We start from the raw sequence: 18,210 nt of genomic DNA, 5'->3' as shown, positions 1-18,210 counted from the left end.
ACCTCTCCGGAACAGTCTCTCAGAGCTCCTGAGAGGCTCTTTCCCGGGCTCCAGTCCGCAGGAAGACGCTAAACAGAACATAACTCGCAACCCTGAGGTTGTGCGTTTTTCTTCGATGGACACCTGCTCTCGATCAAGACCAGCGGGACAAACGAATGGACCACAAAAGGTGGCCTCGAGCAGAGACCTATTTGGGGCTCCACCAGGAGTGCCAGACTCCGGAAACGTGTTTGTCTTGTCTCAGAGGCGGCTCCGAGGGAGGGGTCCGGGGGCCGGAGGGTCTCCAGCACCGGGTCCGCCCAGTCCATCCCGGCCCGGCCCGTGCAGGGCTCGGCTGGCCGCGAACTCCCCGCTAGTCCACCGGGGAGGAGGCCAGTCCTCCGGCCTCGGCTAAGGGCGCCGGCCTCCCAGAGCCTCGAGATCCCGGGGTGCACAGGTGTACGCGCCCAGGCGCGGGGCCCTAGACACCGCCCGGCGCCCCGCCTCCGTTGCCTGGTAACGGCGGTCCCGCCCCCCGGCGTAGGAAGAGGCCCCGCCCGCGGCACCCCTCCCAACCGGCGCCCGGTACCTTCCTGAAGTCGAGGTTGCCGAGGCCTCCGCAGCAGTCCGGCGCAGCCACCGAGCTGCGCACGGGCCCCGCACGGCCCGGACTCGTTGGCCGCGGGTTGCCTTGCAGGGATCGCGCTGGGGCCTCGAGGAAGCCCCCGACACCCAGAACCGGCCCCATCGGGCCCGAGAAGCGCCGCCGGCCGGTGTCCTTTCGCCGTGACCCTGCTTCCTCGGCCTTCTGGGAAATGTAGTCCCCGTCCCCGCGCAGCGCCGAGTTCTCGGGCTCGCGCTAGCCTCTCCGGGAGCCGAGAACTACAAGTCCCAGGGCCGTGCGCGGCGGCGCTGGCCGGTCCCGAGGCTGCCACGCAGCCGCGGAGACCTCGATTGCCGGCCCCCGACCCCCAGCCCCCGGCTACCCACTCGGCCAGCCAACTGACCTGGCGTTCCTGTTCTTGGCCGTCGTCTGGCTGGAGGCCGCCAGCGGCGGGTCGTAGGTTTAAGTAGCGTGCTGCCTAGCACCCGAGGACCTGGACTTTGGCCGACTCAGCCCCTAGTCCTTCCCGGGGGCCGACTGTGGCACGAGGGGGAGTGTTGAGGGGTGGGAACGCCCCTCACCTCCCGCTTCCAGTCGACGACCCTCCTCCAGTGGCCCTCGAGCACTCACCGGGGCTTCCCTCACTGTCCCTTGGGGTATGAGAGCCGAGCAGCAATAAATGGTTGCAAGCTGGGATGGCAAAACGGGGAGGTGAGGGGGCACTGCCCTGCAATGCTCAGGGAAGGACCCGAGGGAGGCCTGAGAACTGGAGAAGGTGCCAGACATGCAGATTTTGGGGGTAGGAAGGGGCTCACCTGTGCAGGTGCTAGGAGACAGGAGGGGTCCTTCAGAAATCCTGAAAAGGCTGGAGTAGTGGTGGTGGGGGATAGTGGGAGGGAACAGGCTTTGGAAAGTAGGTGGGTTACAGGCTGGTTGGGTCCCTAGAGAGCCCTCTTTGTAGCTAGTTGCCACATACCTGGAAGCCTGGCAAGCCATCTGATTCCAGCCCACGCCTCTCTCCCTTGCTTCCCCTCCACCCTGCACCTGCCAGCGCAGGGCATTTGTGAGCTGCCACCGTGTGCCCAATCATGTGCAACCTCCACAACACCCCTGGGATGGGGCAGAGGCAAGCCCACCATGATACAGGAAGGACGCTGGCATTGGTGTACACACCAGCTCCGTGGTTGTGGGCAGCTGTCAGTTCCTCAGAAGCACAAATGAGGTACCTGTTGGTAAAACCCATAGCACAGGACCTGACTGCTGGAAAGTGCTTGAGAACCACTAGCCACCACTGGGCTGGGTGCACAGCAGGTGCTGAAGGGCTGGTTTGCCCAACAACCACCTCGTGCAGGCTGTCCAGGCAGGGCCTGCTGGAACCAGAGCCGATTCTGGGGAGCTCACCAAGAGGGGGGGCACTCCCTACCCACCACAGTCCATTTCACCCAAGCCCCAGTTTTCTCCCCACCTGGCCATTCTTTCCCCCCGCCCCCACCTTGTTCTTTTATTAAGCCAGGAAAATTAGTTTTTGTGTGCTTGGTTTATGTGGGAACAAAGAAAATGTCAGAGATCACAGCACAGCTGATGCAACCAGCGGAATCCACTCCAACCCTCCTAGAAAGGAGCACACCAAAACTCAGAAACTGGACTCAGCTTCCAGTGTGGCCGGTGGATTGGAACTGTTCAGGTCAAGAACCTCTTGCTGAAGGTATCTGGGGCCAGAAGTACAGCCTGGGCCTTTGAAACGCCCCTGTCTGAGCTTGCAGGGAAGCCACCCAGGCTGACTTCTTTCAGGGGCTATGCCTCCTCCCGCATCCCTGGCAAACAGAGAAGTCACTTCTGAGGCAGCGTGCTTCTCTGTGGACAAAGTATTTGTTCCAGATTCCGACCCAAAGTCCCTGTTTCTGGAGCTTTAACAAATAGCTCCTTTCTCCCCCAGCCGGCCCCACACCCGACCCTGGGGTTATCTCTCTTTACCCCTAGATGGCTCTCCACATATCCGGAGCTGTTTATCATGAGCAGCTACCGTCACAGGCTCCAGGGCAAACGTCTCCAGATGACCTCTCTGGCCAGGAGTTTGACTTTTGCTGGGAGAGGATCAAAGCTAATGGCTATTTCTTCCAACTGTCCCCTCCCCCAGCGGCCCTGCATCTGAGCACCTGGCTCCTTTTATTACTAAAGCTAACATTTGCTTAACGGGTGGCCTTGGGTAAAGCCTAAACCGTTCCGTACTCTTGAGTCTCCTTTCTGTTCATGGAATCAGTCTGATTGAGAGCAAGAGGAGAAGGGGATGACAGAGGAGGAGATGGTTGAATGGCATCACCAACTTAATGGATGTTGTGCTTAACCGCTCAGTCGTGCCCCATGGACTGCAGCCCGCCGGTCTCCTCTGTCCACGGGGATTCTCCAGGCAAGAATACTGGAGTGGATTGCCATGTCCTCCTCCAGGGGACCGTCCCAACCCAGGGATTGAACTCAGGTCTCCCGCATGGCATATGGATTCTTTACTGTCTGAGCCACCAGGGAAGCCCAGTGGACTTTAGTTTGAGCAAACTCCAAGAGACAGTGGAGGACAGGGGAGCCTAGCGCACTACAGTCCGTGCGGTCGCAAAGACTCGGACTTAGTTTGCTTATTTATTCTGTATAGTGTCAGTCCCCCCTCCCCTCACCCAGGAGAAGATGAGCTTCCAGAGGGCAGGGTTTTGTCTGTTCCTGCACAACTCTCCCTGGCACCTGGCTCGTTCCTAGTTCCACGCATGAAGCAGGCACTCTGTAAACAGTGAGTGAATGAGTCATTCAGCCACTCCCAAGTCTGGAGCATCCTTGGAAACAATCTCCCTGGGCCTCACAGACCCCATCTGTGGAATGGAGAGGGTGAAGGATCCTGTCTGTGTGGCCTCCGGCAAGTGACTGATCAACCTTCTCTGACTCTCAGAAGAAGAAATCTAACTGTAAAGACCAGAGCTAAGAAGTCTGAGCTCTTCCAAAGCTGCAGGCCCAGAGCCCAGTGCAGTTTTCTTTGAGCCGCAGAATAGGAGGGAGGGAAAGTGGGAGGGAGGGGAAGAGAGAGGGAGGGGAAGTGGACTCACGTGGGAAGTGCCATGATCACACAGCTGAGTGAATGGCGGGCTTGGAACCTGCCAGCCTAGAGCAGGTGACAGAGGAAGCCCAATTAGGGAACCCCTGCTGGAGCCAGCACTGGTTCGGACACTCAGTGCTCAAACCCATCTTGTTTCTGCCGTCTCCTTGGTTCCTTTTCACACATGCCGCTGCCCCCATTGTGGGCCAGTTAAAGCCGTGTCTTCTCCAAGAAGCCTCACTGCTCCTGTAAGAATGAGGGCAGAGTGTGATCCTCGCTCCGAGGTCCCGTGTGGCTCGGGCACAGCCACTCTGCAGCCCTTCTTGCTCCCGGTGCTCCATGCATACCCGTCCCCTTCTTCTTGGAGAGCAAGAGCATGTCCTGCACCTGCACACGCTCAGCACCAGTCAGCTCTCGTCAAAGACACAAGTGAATGACAAAGGTCAAAGCTGAATTTCAGTCCAGGGAAGTTATCCCTCAAAAATGGAGGCAAAGAAAAGGTGTTTTCAGACAAAAGGAACAGGATCCCAGCTGGGAGCCCGGGGATGCAGGAAGGAGTGAAGAGCACAAGAAAGTAAATCTGATATTAGATGTTTGTAACAACAATATCTTGTGGGGGTTAGAATATTTACCTTGGTAACGGAGCATAAAGGTCAGGGAAAGCCCCATAGGGTTTGGTCTCCACAGAGCCTCCTCCCATCAGCAGAAGAACATGTGGTCTTATCAAGGTCACTCAGAGCATTTCCCCAAATCGACCAACCACTGGAACATAAAGCAAATCTCAGCAGAATTGGAAGGACTGTGATCACACGGTTTATTCTCCCAAACAGTGGGATTAAGCCAGAAAACAGGAAGACAACTATCAGTTTCCCTGATAGTTCAGTGGGTAAAGAATCAGTCTTCAGTGCTGGAGACCTGGGTTTGATCCCTGGGTTGGGAAGATCCCCTAGAGAATGGAACAGCTGCCCACTCCAGTATTCTGGCCTGGAGAATTCCACGGAGTATACATATACAGTCGGGGGTCGCAAAGAGTCGGACACAATTCAGTGACTTTCACATCCCAACCTTTGGAAACTAACCAAAACATTTTACTTAAACCCCAGTGATGCTTTTCAGGTGCTTCTACCTGGGCCAGCTGTCCAGGGACCAACAAGAACTTTACCTGGAGTGATTTGGGCGGGGGAGGGGGCAGCAAGGAGACTCTAGGAAAAGCAGCTTTTCCTGTTTAACTCCAGGTTCTAGGAGCGAGCAAGGAGAGGGGCTGGGGAAGAGCACTGGGTGCTCTGAGGGCTGCGGGACTCCAAGGGGCTGATCAGGTGTGGGAATCCACAGTCCTGGCCCAGAGCTCAGGACGACTGGGACACCAGCAGGTCTTCAGGCTGAAGACCCTGCTGCCCGCCCTGAGGGCGCATGCACAGGAAGGAGGCAGAGCAGGGGCTAGAAACCTCTGGTCAGAGCCAAGGCTCGGCAGGGCCGCCTGTGCGCAGGGTTGGCTCGAAGTGTGGGATCTGGCTTAGGGCCATTTCCTTAGCAAGGGATTCTAGGAGTTAAGAGGACGCAGTCAGTCCAGCTGCGTCCACAGGCCTGTGCCTGGCTCACTCATCAGCATGGTCTCCTAGTATTCCAAACACACTTACGTTAATTTAATAGTTGAATAATTATACCTTATTTAACTTGTCTTTTCCCCCATTGTTTGTAATGCTGGCCATTTTCCCATGGGCTTTTCTTTTTGATCAGAATAGTGTTTAATTTGCAGTATTTACCAGCGCATCTCCTGGGCCTTCTTTCCAAAAAACCCATGAGCTTCAATCTCAGCAAATACATGAACTTTTTAATTAAATGAATTGGGCCTTTGTAATTTTTAAGTGATTAAAAGTTTGTTTTTACCTTGCAAATTTTCCAACCCACAAAAAATTTGCAAAAATTATGAAATAAACACCTCCATATCCTTCACCTCGATTGACCCCTTATTATTCCTCAGCGTTTTTTTGGGGGGGGGGCCGTGCTGCTCAGCATGTGAATCTCGACCAGGGATCACACCTGTGCCCCCTGCAGTGGAAGCATGGCATCTTAACATCTGGACCACCTGGGAAGTCCCTTCATAAAGTTATTTTTATATGAACTATTTGAGCATATGTAGCAGACTCTACACCCCTAGGCCCTTCCCTGAATATCTCCTAAGAACAAAAACATTCTGCTAGGAAACCTCGATACAGTCGTGTCAGAATCAGGTTTACGGTTGATCCAGAGCACAGCTAACACCGAGGCCCTGTCAACATTCCACCCACTGTCCTGCTATGTAGACCGGCCCTCGAGTGGGTTTGTCTGGTGGTGTTGGGGCCAGAGTGCCTTCTCAGTGCTGTGTCCTCTGAGTCTGCGTCCAGCTGCCCTGCCTGTTGCTCGAGCTTGACCTCTGGGCACAGGCATCTCCTCCAGAGAGATGCGAGGGTTCAGAGCACTGCTGTCCAGAGGCCGGGAGCTGACCCGACAGCAGCACCCGCCTGCCCTGCGGGGATCAGGCACACGAGCTCTGCACTCACCTGCTGACTGATCCCAGGAGGATGCCCCGGCCTCCCCAGGCCCCCAGGTCCTCATGAGCTTGTCATGAGGGTCAAAGGCAGGAGCCCTTTATCTGGCTCCAGGCAGATGACTTCTGCTGACCGTCGGACGCTCAGGAAGAAGACAGAGTGAGCTGGGGCACTGGGGAGGCTCCTCAAGTGCTGATGACCCTGAGTGGACGGGAAGTGTCCCGGCACCCAGAGGCCTGCAGGTGGCACCGTGGGGCACAGAGCCACAGGACTGCACCCTGCTCATGGCCACTTCATGTTCCGTTCTGCTTTTTCAAACAGACTTTATGTTTCAGAGTCCTTTTAGGTTTGGAGAAGATTTGAACAGAAGGTACAGACAGTTCCCATATACTTAAAAAATGGTTTTGTACTGATATAAAAGCAATCATTTCAACCATGTTAAAGTGTGAATGCAACTCTGAACTTCCAAACATGCTTTTGATCCCTGGTCGGGAAATAGGATCTCACAAGCCACATGGCACAGCCAAAAAATTTTAAAAATGAATAAAGTAACACTACTTCCAGATGCAAACTATTAACAGTATGTATAGGATGGATAAACAACAAGGTCTTACTATATAGCATAGGAACTATATTTGATATCCTGTGACAAACCATAATGGAATAGAAATATATATAAAAAAACAAAGTTTACAGTTAGGTGGCTCTAGCCCCTTCATCGGAGAAGGCGATGGCACCCCACTCCAGCACTCTTGCCTGGAAAATCCCATGGATGGAGGAGTCTGGTGGGCTGCAGTCCATGGGGTTGCTGAGAGTCGGACACAACTGAGCAACTTCCCTTTCACTTTTTCACTTTCATGCATTGGAGAAGGAAATGGCACCCCACTCCAGTGTTCTTGTCTGGAGAATCCCAGGGACAGCGGAGCCTAGTGGGCTGCCATCTATGGGGTCGCACAGAGTCGGACACGACTGAAGCGACTTGGCAGCAGGAGCAGTACCACCTTCATGGTGTTGTGTGACCGTCATCACCTCTCTTTTCAGAACATCCCTGGCATCTTCAGGGAAGCCAGAAGCCATTGGCAGTCACTCCCCATCCTGCTTCTACCCCTGCAACCTCTGATCTATATTCTGTCTCCAGGGGTTTGCCTGTCCTGGAAGTTTCATACAAACAGCACCAGGCAACAGGTGACCTTTTATGTCTGGCTTCTTCCACTGAGTGTGATGTTTGTGAGCTTCACGCCCATGGTGGCGGGTGTCTGTACTTCAGTCCTTTTCACAGCTGAATGACAGACATCCAACCGTGCGGCTGGACACACATTTCTGATCACCTGCTGATGGATGCCAGGGCTGCTTCTACCTTCTGGTGGCTGTGAGCAGGGCTGCTGTGGACATTCATGCACAGGTGTTTTCTAACAGACACTTATTTCTCCTGGATGTGCTCCAGCAAGGAAATTGCTGAGTCACGCAGCAACTCTGTATTTAGCTCTTTGAGGGACTTCCAGACCATTTTCTGCAGCAGCTGAACCACTTCACGTTCCTAGCCACAGCACTCAAGGGTTCCAGTTTCTCCACATCTTCCATGCCGGCTCCCTGGTTTTGTAATGACTGCCATTCTCACAGGGGTGAGGTAGTGCCTCAGTGTGGTTTTGGTTTGCCTTTCCCTGATGTCTAAAGAAAGCTCTGAGCTCTGCAGACACGTCTTTTCAGCTCCTTTGCCCATTTTTAACTGAGTTATTGCCTTCCTATTATTGAGTTCCAAGGTAAGGGGTCATCACACATCGGAGTCTTTAAAGCAGAAGGCAGGACATCTCAGCTTCCATCGCCGGACACGAGCCCCTGCTGTGCAGGCTGCCCTTCTCCCCCATATCCAGGGAGGATAGAGCACAGCTTCCCCTGGGAGGTTCAGTTCAGTTCAGTTCAGTTGCTCAGTTGTGTCCCACTCTTTGTGACCCCATGGACTGAAGCACACCAGGCTTTCCTGTCCATCACCAACTCTTGGAGCTTGCTCAAACTCATGTCCATCGAGTTGGTGATGCTATCCAACCATCTAATCCTGTCGTTCCCTTCTCCTCCTGCCTGCAAACTTTTCCAGCATCAGAGTCTTTTCCAATGAGTCAGTTCTTCTCATCAGGTGGCCAAAGTATTGGAGTTTCAGCTCCAGCATCAATCCTTCCCCTGGGAGGTTGCTTCCAGGAAAACCCATGGTCTTCCACCCAATCCGGGGCTCTTGAAAGTGTTTCCCAGCCAAGAGCTGCCCTTCCTCTAAGCATCAGTGCTGCTGCCGCTTCCTATGAACACAGAAATAGCTACAGTGGCTTCTTTTTTGCCAGTCACTACACATGACTAACTCGTGATTTTCCATTTCTCATTAGATTTCTTTTCCAGACTTTTTCCACCTGCCGAGCTCCTCACCTGGGGTAGAGTGGTATCTTCCAGCACCTCGCCCCCAGCCCTCTCTACTCCCTGGTCCCCCACCCAGCGACCTCTGCTCCTCCCCGCCCCCCAACACCACCACAAGGAATCAGTCCTCACCTCCTGAAACTGTTCCTCTGGGACTCAGGTCTCATCACCTCCCACCTGCACAATGGAGGCGGCTGGCCTCTCCAGCCTCCCTCCCCCATTTCCAAAGCATCCTCCGCCGACAGCAGGTGGCCCTTGTTCAGAGCCCTGCAGTGGCTCTGGACTGCTCAGACAGAAACCCAGGCCTCCCAGGGCGGCACAGGCGATCCGCCATGAGTGGCCTCCTTCATTTATTGGTTCATTCAGTTTTCTGAGCACCTACTGTATGCGAGGGCCTAGGACACAGTGGACAAAGGGCCAGGGAGCTGAGCCCTTGGCTCTGCCTTTGAGACACCTCCAGTCCTTTGGAGACCCCATCACAATGCCGATCTCACTCAGTTACTGTGTTTTCTATGACTTTCTGGGAAATGAACTGCCATCCTGACGTTCCTTCTCCTGTTGCAGGCGCAGGGAGAGTACCCTAGACCTGACCCCCCGCCTTGCACCCCTACCAGGGAGGAGGAGGCAGCTGCCTTCTCTCTCCAAAATTCCACCCTCTGCAAGTCCAGGCTTCTCCATCAGGGGACACTGGGCACCATCTGGAGACATCCGTGGTTGCCACAGCTGGGAGGTGCCATGGACACCGGTGAGGCTGGGATGCTGCTCAGCCTCCTACAACGCGGGGTCCAGGCCCAGAGCCAGGGGGTCGAGGAAATTTCCAACGCGGGCAGATGTCCATCCAGGTAGGGGTAGGGCAAGGGCAGTCCTGGGTCCTGTGGGCGCTCACTGGGAGATGCAGGTGCATCCAGGGCACAGGGGCTCAGGGGCGGGGGCACGTGATCGCCTTCCAGCAGGAGCAGGAGGAGGTGGTACCCACTTGCCTTCTGTCTGGCCAATGCAGGCCTGCCCAGGGCAACCCTGTGTGGCTTCCTGCCCTCTGCTCCCGTCCACGCAGGGAGCCCCTGAGATGCTGGTGTAAACCAGGCCCAGACCTGGACCCAGACATTCCTGGATCTGCATAGGCCTCAGGTGTGCAGGGCCAGGTCCCCGGGCTTTTACAGCTGAAGCTTTAGGGCCCCTTTGACCCTAAGAACCCCACCCCCATCACGCTCTTGTGCAGGTCTTCCAACCCTGGCACATGAGCACGAAGGTAGAGTTAAATCTGATTTCCTAAAGAAAAGGGATTTCCTGCCCCCTGAGAACTGGGAGCAGTTCAGATCAGTTACACAACTTGTTGCCTCTTTTGGTGGCCCATGACACCCTGAGGGGTAAGTCTAGGTGGGTCTGAATCACCCCACCTCACCAAAGTCCAGCAGAGGCCTTAGCCCAGGGCCATCCCAGGAGCTGTTTGTGGACCTCTGAGCATGGATGGGCCTCACAGCTGCCCACCTGGCCTTCATGTCTGTATCAGTTAGGAGGAACACATTTAACTGCAAAGCACCAAATTACAACCAACAGAAGCAAACAAATGGGTAGGAAGTTCTTTTATCCCCATTAACACAACCAGAAATAGGCAGTTGCTAGCATAGGCATCTTGACTCCACTATCCCTAATACAATTGACCTCTCAGCCTTATGCTTTGACTTCACAGTCACAAGATGGCTGCCATAACTCTAGTCATCACACCTGGGTTCCAGGCAAGCCAAAGGTAAAGGAAAGGTCAAGGGCTGCAGTAGCTGCACCTCTTTTCATCAGGTAAGCAAATGCTTTCCCAGAAATGTCTCCAGCATACTGTCACTTTAGGACTGATGGGCCAGAACTGGGTCACACGACCAGCATTAAAAACTGGGAAATTTGATGACAAAATGATCATGATTGGCTTAGAGCACTGTATCAAAAACTAGTCAAAAGGAATAGGTGTTAGGAATGAGACCAATGGTGTCCGCCTCAATTTCCAGTCCTATAGTTGGGGCTGCTACTGAAAAGTCCGCTTCTCCCTCACGCTTGCTCCTCCCAGGCCCGAGGCTCTGTGGGGGTAAGTCAGGGGAGAGCCCATGGCTCCTGTGCCTACCCTCCCCTGTCCACCTGCAGCTCCGTCCTGTGCATCTTCCCAGGAAGCCTTCAGTGTATCCTCGACACCTGTCCAGGAGGCCTCTCCCAGCAGAGATCATCCAGTCACTCGGCGACGCTGCACTGCGCCCCAGGAGAAGGAAGGATGGTCCGTGAGTCACTGCCCAGCAAAGGCTGGGTCAGTGGATTCTGCAGAATAAACACAGCATTCCCAGTTACTCCATCTGAGCAGCTGTCACATCTCGCCACAAATAACTGTGGGGCTTACATGTAGAATCTAGAATTCTAAAGAAACGGACCTAAAAATAGCCAGAGGCGGGAGGACATGCTCCCAGGCAGACAACATTTAGACAAATATGAGGAGCAGAGAGAGGAGTTGGGGACGAGTCCAGGGTAAAGACAGCGGCTGGGGGCAGGGCACCTACTGTGTGCCAGGTGCTGACATAGGTTCATCCAGGTACCAGGGCCTCACTGGGCCCTTCAGCCAGCTCAGGAAGCTCTGTCGTCTCCCTGATCCACAGATCGGACACCACGGCTGTCAGGGTGAAGATGTGAGCTCTGTGGTTCCCCCAGCTTGTTGTTCCCTGGCTGTACATGAGCCCTGTGCCTCAGTATCCTCATCTATAAAATGGGATGATAGCACTACCTACCTCCTAGGCTCACTGGGAAAACTATGTATTAGTATCAACACAGGTGAAGTGCTCAGAACAGGGCTGGCAGGAAGTGAGCCCTTGAGCTGTGTGACCGGAACAAATCCCCCTAAGCCTCAGTTTCCGCATCGATTCAGTGGTGGTAGGATTTCCCTCCTCGTGTGATTGTTGAGATAGTGGTCCAGGTGACATGTGAGCACAACACCCAGTGGCTGGTTTATGAGCCTGACCAGTTCCTTCCCACCCATCGCTGTGCTGTTATCACCCACTCCACAGCTGACCCCTCCAAACCACCCTGATGACAAGCTCCAGCTCTGGGCTGACCTCACAGAAACAAAAGAAGTGTTTAAACACACCTCTATGGCTGGGAGGAGGCGGACACGCACAGTGCTCACCGGGAGGTGGGCTGTCCACTCTCAGGTCCTTTCTGTGGGATGTGTATTGACTAGAAAGTAAGCATATCTGCTCACTCACACCTGGGGGTGGCCCAGGTGAGGATCTGGGGGCCAGGTTTGCAAGAGGCAGAGGGGCAGCCCTGGTTATATCACAGGCAGGAGGACTGGGCTATGCCATGAGGTGCCGAGAGGATCACGCCCTAGGGTCCTTGCACTACCACCATCGGCCCCCTTGGCTGTGACTAGAGACTGCCCGGGCAGGTGAGCCATTGGGCCGTGTCCACCTCTGTCCCCAGATCAACACCAGGTGCTTGTCCTGCAGCTGCTGCAGCCCCCCCCCCATTCCCTACCCCTCACCGGGCCACATTGCAATTGCCCTGGCCCACATGGGGCTCAGGCTGGGTGTCCTTGGAGGCAGACTCCAAGATGAGGGTTCCAGAGCAGTGACTTCTGTGGGAGGTGGCTGCCGCCCCCAGAAGCGCTGGGAGCAAGCTGACGCTGGCGGGGTATGCTGGCCAGGCGCTCAGCATCAGATCCTGAGCCCCAGGCAGCGCCAAAGCTCAGCGTCCAGGCGGGCGGGCCCAGTTCCCGGCTCTGCAGCCTCCTGGCGGCTCGCCCTGGGCTGGTTGCCAAGCCTCCTCCACTAGAAGGTGAGCTAAGCCTGGGAGAGCAGACATAAGGGCTGCAGGTGGAACCCGGGCGTCAACAGCGCTTTGGAAACTGACGGAGGGAGTCATCGCCAGGGGAGCAGCGCCACCTGGTGGACAGTGGGAGCATGACCGGCACTGGCCGCTGGGTGGCGGTGGCGGTGGCGGGTGGGGGGACGGTCCCCACTGCCCTCGCCTCGCCCTGGTCACCAACACTGTCTGGTTGGTTCCTCTTTACTTTCTTCCTGACGATGCTTCCTGGGGTTCTGCCCCTCGCGGACACCACCCAAGGTCCCAGTCTGGGTAGGCCCTTCAAGCTCAGGGTGCCTCTGACTAGTGGGCCCCGTACAGCCCTCTCCCTGCCTCAGTGCTGACGACCAGCAGGCGTGTCACTGACGAGATACAGAGGCAGCCACGTGCTTGGCCAGCCCAGTGATGCCCAGGGTCCTTCCTGCTTTCACTTCCAGAGGCCCGGTGTGGAGAATCAGCCACAGGCAGGTCAGCAAACCTGTGAGTAGCCAGCAGGTGGATACAGCATCTCTGGGACTGCTGGGCTGTGTCGTGGATACAGCATCTCTGGGACTGCTGGGCTGTGTCGTGGTCCCTAACCCTCAATCTGGACTTGGTTCTGTTCCCTTTCAGGAATCCCCAGGCCCAGGAAGCCAGGACGCTGGAGGAAGTCTTCAGTGTCCTCTCATCCTGTCATGCAGGCAGGTGGTCCCTGCTCCCTGGGGTCGCTGACTGACCGGGAATGATGGTGACCATCACCTTCCACGTGTCTCTGTGTCCCCTCTTCCCCTTCTGAGGACCCCAGCCATTGGATTCACGCCTAAATCCATGGTGATTTCACCTTGAGATCCTTACTTGATTACAGCTGCAAAGACCCCATTTCCACAGGAGGTCACATCTGGGGGACCAGGGGAACATGAATTTGGGGGAGTGGGCACTGCTGAACCTCCACAGCCAGGATCATCTCCCAACCCCCACCTCTCCCCAGTTTGCCTCCCTCTCCAGAGCCAACCCTCAGCCTGCCCTTCCTCTTGGCTCCCTCTTACTTTTGCCCCCTGCCCACTCAGGCTTTTCTTCCCTCCCACCAGTCACCCCCAGCCTCATTCTCTGCCTCTTCTGTTGGCAGCGGTACCCTCCTCCCCACCCCCACAGTGGACCAGAGTCAAGGGGCCCTCGGCACCATTCCTGCCTCCTTCTCTGCCTCCCTGGACAGAGGCAGAAGCTGGGACCCTGCTCCTGATCCCATGTAGCTAGGTTCCAGATTAGAAATTGGCCCGACCATACAGTGTGCTGACCCCCAAGACCAGAAAGGAGAGTGAGCAAGGGGCTTCTTCCCGCCTTAGGCGTTTGCTGCTGCCGCTGCTGCCACCCAGCCTCCAGGGTCCAGGCTTGCGAGTGTTGGGGGGCTGCTGTAGTGGCAAGAGGGTCCCTGGTTCCCCACTGTCCCAGTCATAGCAGAGCTGGACAGTCCATTCTGTAGCCTGACTCTGTGAGCCAGATGACAGTTTGACAATTCAGTTCTAATTGCTGTGTTAGTTAGGACAGGTGAGGCTGTGCTGTGATAGCAGGCAGCCCCGAGATCTCAGTGACTTTTAAGCCTTAAAAGATCAAAGATTGAGCAATGACTTTTTTTGTTTTTTTGCTGCACTGGGAGGCATGTAGGATCTTCGTTTCCCGACCAGGGATAGAACCCTCACCTCTTGCAGTGAAAGCATGGAATCTTAACCACTGGACTGCTTGGGAAGTCCTGAACAATGACTTTTTAAATACATCTCCAAGTCATGGTCAATCAGAGAAAGAATTGATGAGTTGGGCCTCGCTGAAATTTAAAACCTCTGCTCTGTGAAAGGCACTGTCAAGAGGATGAGACAGGCAGAAAGGAGGAAAAGGAGATGACTTCTCAGGGTGCACGTCTGACCCGAGGGGCTGGGAGACAACCCTCATCAGAGTCACCCCAGGGCCCAGGCTGATGGGGCTCTGTCCTGGTGAGGGCGGGCAGCTCTGGGCAGAGGGAGAAGGGAACTGCAATCCTGGTCTTGAAGCTGCTTCCTGAAGACGGTGTCCCCACTTCTGTTCACGTTTCGTTGACCAGAGCCAGTCTCCTGCCACCCTGACATCAAAGAAAGTGGGGCATCCACGCCACCTTGCCTGGTGCAGGGAGTGAGCCAGGGCCCCTGTGACGGCCACATGCCGCAGTCTGCTGGTCCACATGGAACACTGCCTCATGCACACTCGTGCACTCACACACACACGACTCCTCGGCACACCCAACCTGTTTGATCGGTTGATCAGCTGATCCTCAGGTGTTGAGAGCAAGGACCCTCAGTTTGAGGAGGGAATTATTTCCTAAGCAGTTGATCAAACATTTACTGAGAAATGGCTCTGCTTGCGGAGCCAGATTGAGGCCCTGGCAGCCAAGCTTGTGCCTCTGGACCTCCTCCTGGCTCTAGCAAATGGTAGGAAGTGGTCAGCATCAGCCTTTGTGACCAGATCCGTACAGTGTAATGACATACAGTTAAATTCACCGGGTGTTAGTGTGTGCTGCGCTTAGTTGCTCAGCTGTGTCTGACTCTGCAGCCCCATGGACTATAGCCTGCCAAGCTCCTCTGACCATGGGGATTCTCCAGCCAAGAATACTGGAGTGAGTTGCCATGCCCTCCTCTGGGGGATCTTCCCAACCCAGGGATGGAACCTGGGTCTCCTGCGTTACAGATTGGCCTTCCCCCACGCCCAGGCCCTGTCTCGTTCTCTGTCCCTGGCATCTCCATTCACCCAGAACATCACGTGAATAGAATCCCACAGTCTCCAGCCTCGAGATCTGGCTCCTTCCACCTGGCATAGTGTGCTCCCAGCTCAGGGACAGCTCTGTCTGTACCGCAGTTCATCCCTTTTTATCGCTGAATAATATTTCATTGTATGGATGTGTCACGTTTGGCGCGTCCATTCACCAGTTGATGAACATTTGGGTTGTTTTCAGTTTGGGGCAATTATGAGTAAAACTGCCACGAGCATATGTGCGGACATATGTTTTCATTTCTCTTGGGTAAACACCTAGGAGTGGAAAGGCTGGATCGTATGGGGAGTGTATATTTAACTGTATAAGGAGCTGCCAGACTGTTCTTCAGAGTGACTGCACATTTCACGTTCCCGCAGCCACGTGTGAGCACCCCCGCCATCCGAGCCCTGGATCCTCACCGGAACTTGGTGTTACCCGTTTTCCCTCGTGGCCGTGTTGGCAGCTGTTGTAGGCATGGTTCCCACTGAACCTCTTCTTTGGGAAGCCATCTACCTGGACCTTTGCTCGTCTCAGCTGGGTTATTCGTCTTCTCACCGAGTTGGGAGGGTTCTGACTTCACCTAGGAGAGCAGAGTGTGCAGAGGGGTCTGAGCAGAGTCACTCTGGGCAGGAGGGGAGGAGAACTGTCTGCCACCAACACCTTTTGTCACTCACCTCTTGCCCACCCCGCCTTGCCGTTCGTCTTCCACACCAGTCCCCAGGCTCACTGGGCCATTCCAAAGTGAAGAGCTGTCCAGGCTTCTTTAGCCTGGACTAAATCCCTTCTCCCTGCCTGGCATCCAAGCCCTGGCCTGCCCAGTCCTGTGGACAGCCCTGGTCGCTCTCCCTACTCCCATCACCACCTGTGACCTGGCAGCCCCTCAGGCTGGAGCCCATGATGCTCCAGTACAGCAGCCCCGCCTCAGGGCCTTTGCACTTGCTGTTCCCTCTGCTTGCCTGTCCCTCCATCCTCAGGCCACTGCTGGCAGCCCTGCCCCCACCACCCCCATCACACTGGGCACTCATTAGCTGACTTGGTCTGTCCACCTCTCCTTGGACTGAAGATGCCCAGGAGAGGACCTGAGATCACTGAGTCCTCAGGGCCTGATGCAGAGTCAGCCCTCAATACACACATGCTGAATGAAATGTGAAATAGCGAGTGAGACTGTCTTTCACAACGTGCTATGTCCACAGAGGAAACTGCGGCTCAGAAGGGGAGGGGTGACCACAACGGCCGTGATCAGACACCTGGGCTGCCGCTTGTCCACACCGCCTCCGGCCAGAGACCCAGAAACACACAACGCACGCCTGCTGCCCACATGTCATGATGGGTACACACTCACAGCCTCACGCAGACATCTGTTCACACACTCATACACATGTGCACACAAACCACGCATGCCTGCCTCCCAAGCACAGGCCTGGGTGACTGACAGCCCAGGACTGCATGGGCTTCCGTCACCATGACAACGGATAGCACCAGCTTGGGTGTGAACAGCAGCCAGGAAGGACTTGAGCAGTGCATGTCAGGGCTGTGGCAATGGTCCCAGGCTCTCCACAGCCTGGCGCCAGCCTTTCCTGGGGACAAGATGGCCTCTCAGACATGTGGAAACTGCACTTGTTCATCCACTTCCGGGGCAAGACGCCCACTCCCCAAGATCTGTGCCAGGCGCAGCGTGGACCCAGCACTTCACACGTGTGCTCTCCCTGACTCCTCACTGTCCTTCAGATGAGCACTGCCAGGGAGCCCATGCCACAGGTGATGAGCTGAGGCCCAGAGATGGAAAGTCTCTTGCTCAGGGTCACACAGCAGTTAGTCAGCAGGGCTGAAAACTGGACCACTGCCCTGGGCCTCATCTCAGCCAGCATGGATTCTCCAGCAGCAAGCAACCTGGCCACCCTTTGCAAGGTAGTGAGCTCCCCATTATGAGTGGCGTTCAAACAGAAGTTGTCAGAGTTGCTATGGAAAAGGATTAGGCACTGGAGGAAAGGGGTTGGATGAGATGGCCTCGAATTAGTCTTTGAGTTGCGAGATGACAAAAAAAATTATTTGGTGAGCATAACTGGAAAGAAACCAACTTCAGGAATAGTTAGATCCAGCTCCATCACCTGGAAGGGAAACTGAGCCAATGAGAAGTGAGGTGCCGAGCCTGAGGCAAGGCTGGAGCCTCAGGGCCACTCAGCCAGCCAGAGTCGGGCCAGCCAGAGTCGGGCCAGCCAGAGTCGGGTGTCCTCCTCCCACAGGGGCAGGATCACTGTCCCAAAGCCTACATCCTTCCAGGGGTGACCAGGGCCATTCTGCCAGGCCGCCCTGGGGATACTTCAGATGGAGCCTTGGGGAGCTGAAGGTCCCAGTGGCTTGGAGCTGTGTCTGGTCTCAACTTTCCCATCTGTAGAATGGGCAGGTCACTTAATTCATGAGTGTGGTTCTTGTGTTGTGCTGGACAGCAGTAGCGTAAACCTGAGCTGTGGCTGTTGTGACTGGGAACCACAGAAAACATTTTTTATTTCCTTTAATTAGTGGCTGCTGACATCGCTCTGAGCAGCAGCTTCCAGGGCTCCAGACTTCAGTCAGGGTCTCCTCCTAGTTCTGTCTGCGCTTTATCCACCCCTCCCCCACTCCCCCAGGCAGGCTGCTGGGCATTTCCTTCCTCGGGCCATTTTGCTGGTGTCTCTGCCAGCCAGGAAAAGGTGGTCACCTGTGCTGGCCTGCGGCCCTGCCAGGCAAGGTGGCCGCACTCAGAGTGGCCTTGACACCTTCTCTTACCTGGAGGGGACACCTGCTGAGATCCAATTTCCTGCCAGGCAGCTAGAGGCGGTCTCAGCACAAGACTGAAGTCGGTTTAAGGATAGGAAGGAAGCAGGCTGTTTCTGGCACACCTGGGTTTCCCTCCAGGTCTGTGCCAGGTGTACACACCTGCTCTGCATGGGAGTGCTGCACACCTGTGCCCCACACCCCAGCATGTGCACACACATGCACACACGTGAATGGGCTCAGCCCTGCACTGGGGGCTTCCCCCTCCTCCAGAGCCCTCAGC

General features: G+C 55.5%; 1 protein-coding gene across 3 annotated transcripts in view; it reads right to left on the bottom strand.

Annotated features, from left to right (window-relative positions):
• The window catches only part of PEMT (phosphatidylethanolamine N-methyltransferase), a 36,249-nt gene extending 34,763 nt beyond the window's left edge, over nucleotides 1–1,486 (bottom strand). The window contains exon 1 of one of the 3 annotated variants that reach the window (XM_018064798.1): nucleotides 1,399–1,486. Coding sequence is in view for 1 of the 3 variants with exons in the window: in XM_018064791.1 (XP_017920280.1) it covers nucleotides 569–727 (159 nt within the window). In the remaining 2 variants the exon portion in view is untranslated. Of the gene's footprint in view, nucleotides 1–568; nucleotides 793–986; nucleotides 1,051–1,398 lie in introns of those variants that run through there. The other 2 variants (XM_018064799.1, XM_018064791.1) reach the window with 2 other exon arrangements.

This window comes from Capra hircus, chromosome 19, assembly GCF_001704415.2.
Source record: "Capra hircus breed San Clemente chromosome 19, ASM170441v1, whole genome shotgun sequence".
NCBI classification, from domain to species: domain Eukaryota; kingdom Metazoa; phylum Chordata; class Mammalia; order Artiodactyla; family Bovidae; genus Capra; species Capra hircus.
This window is presented reverse-complemented; position numbering and strand designations above follow the sequence as displayed.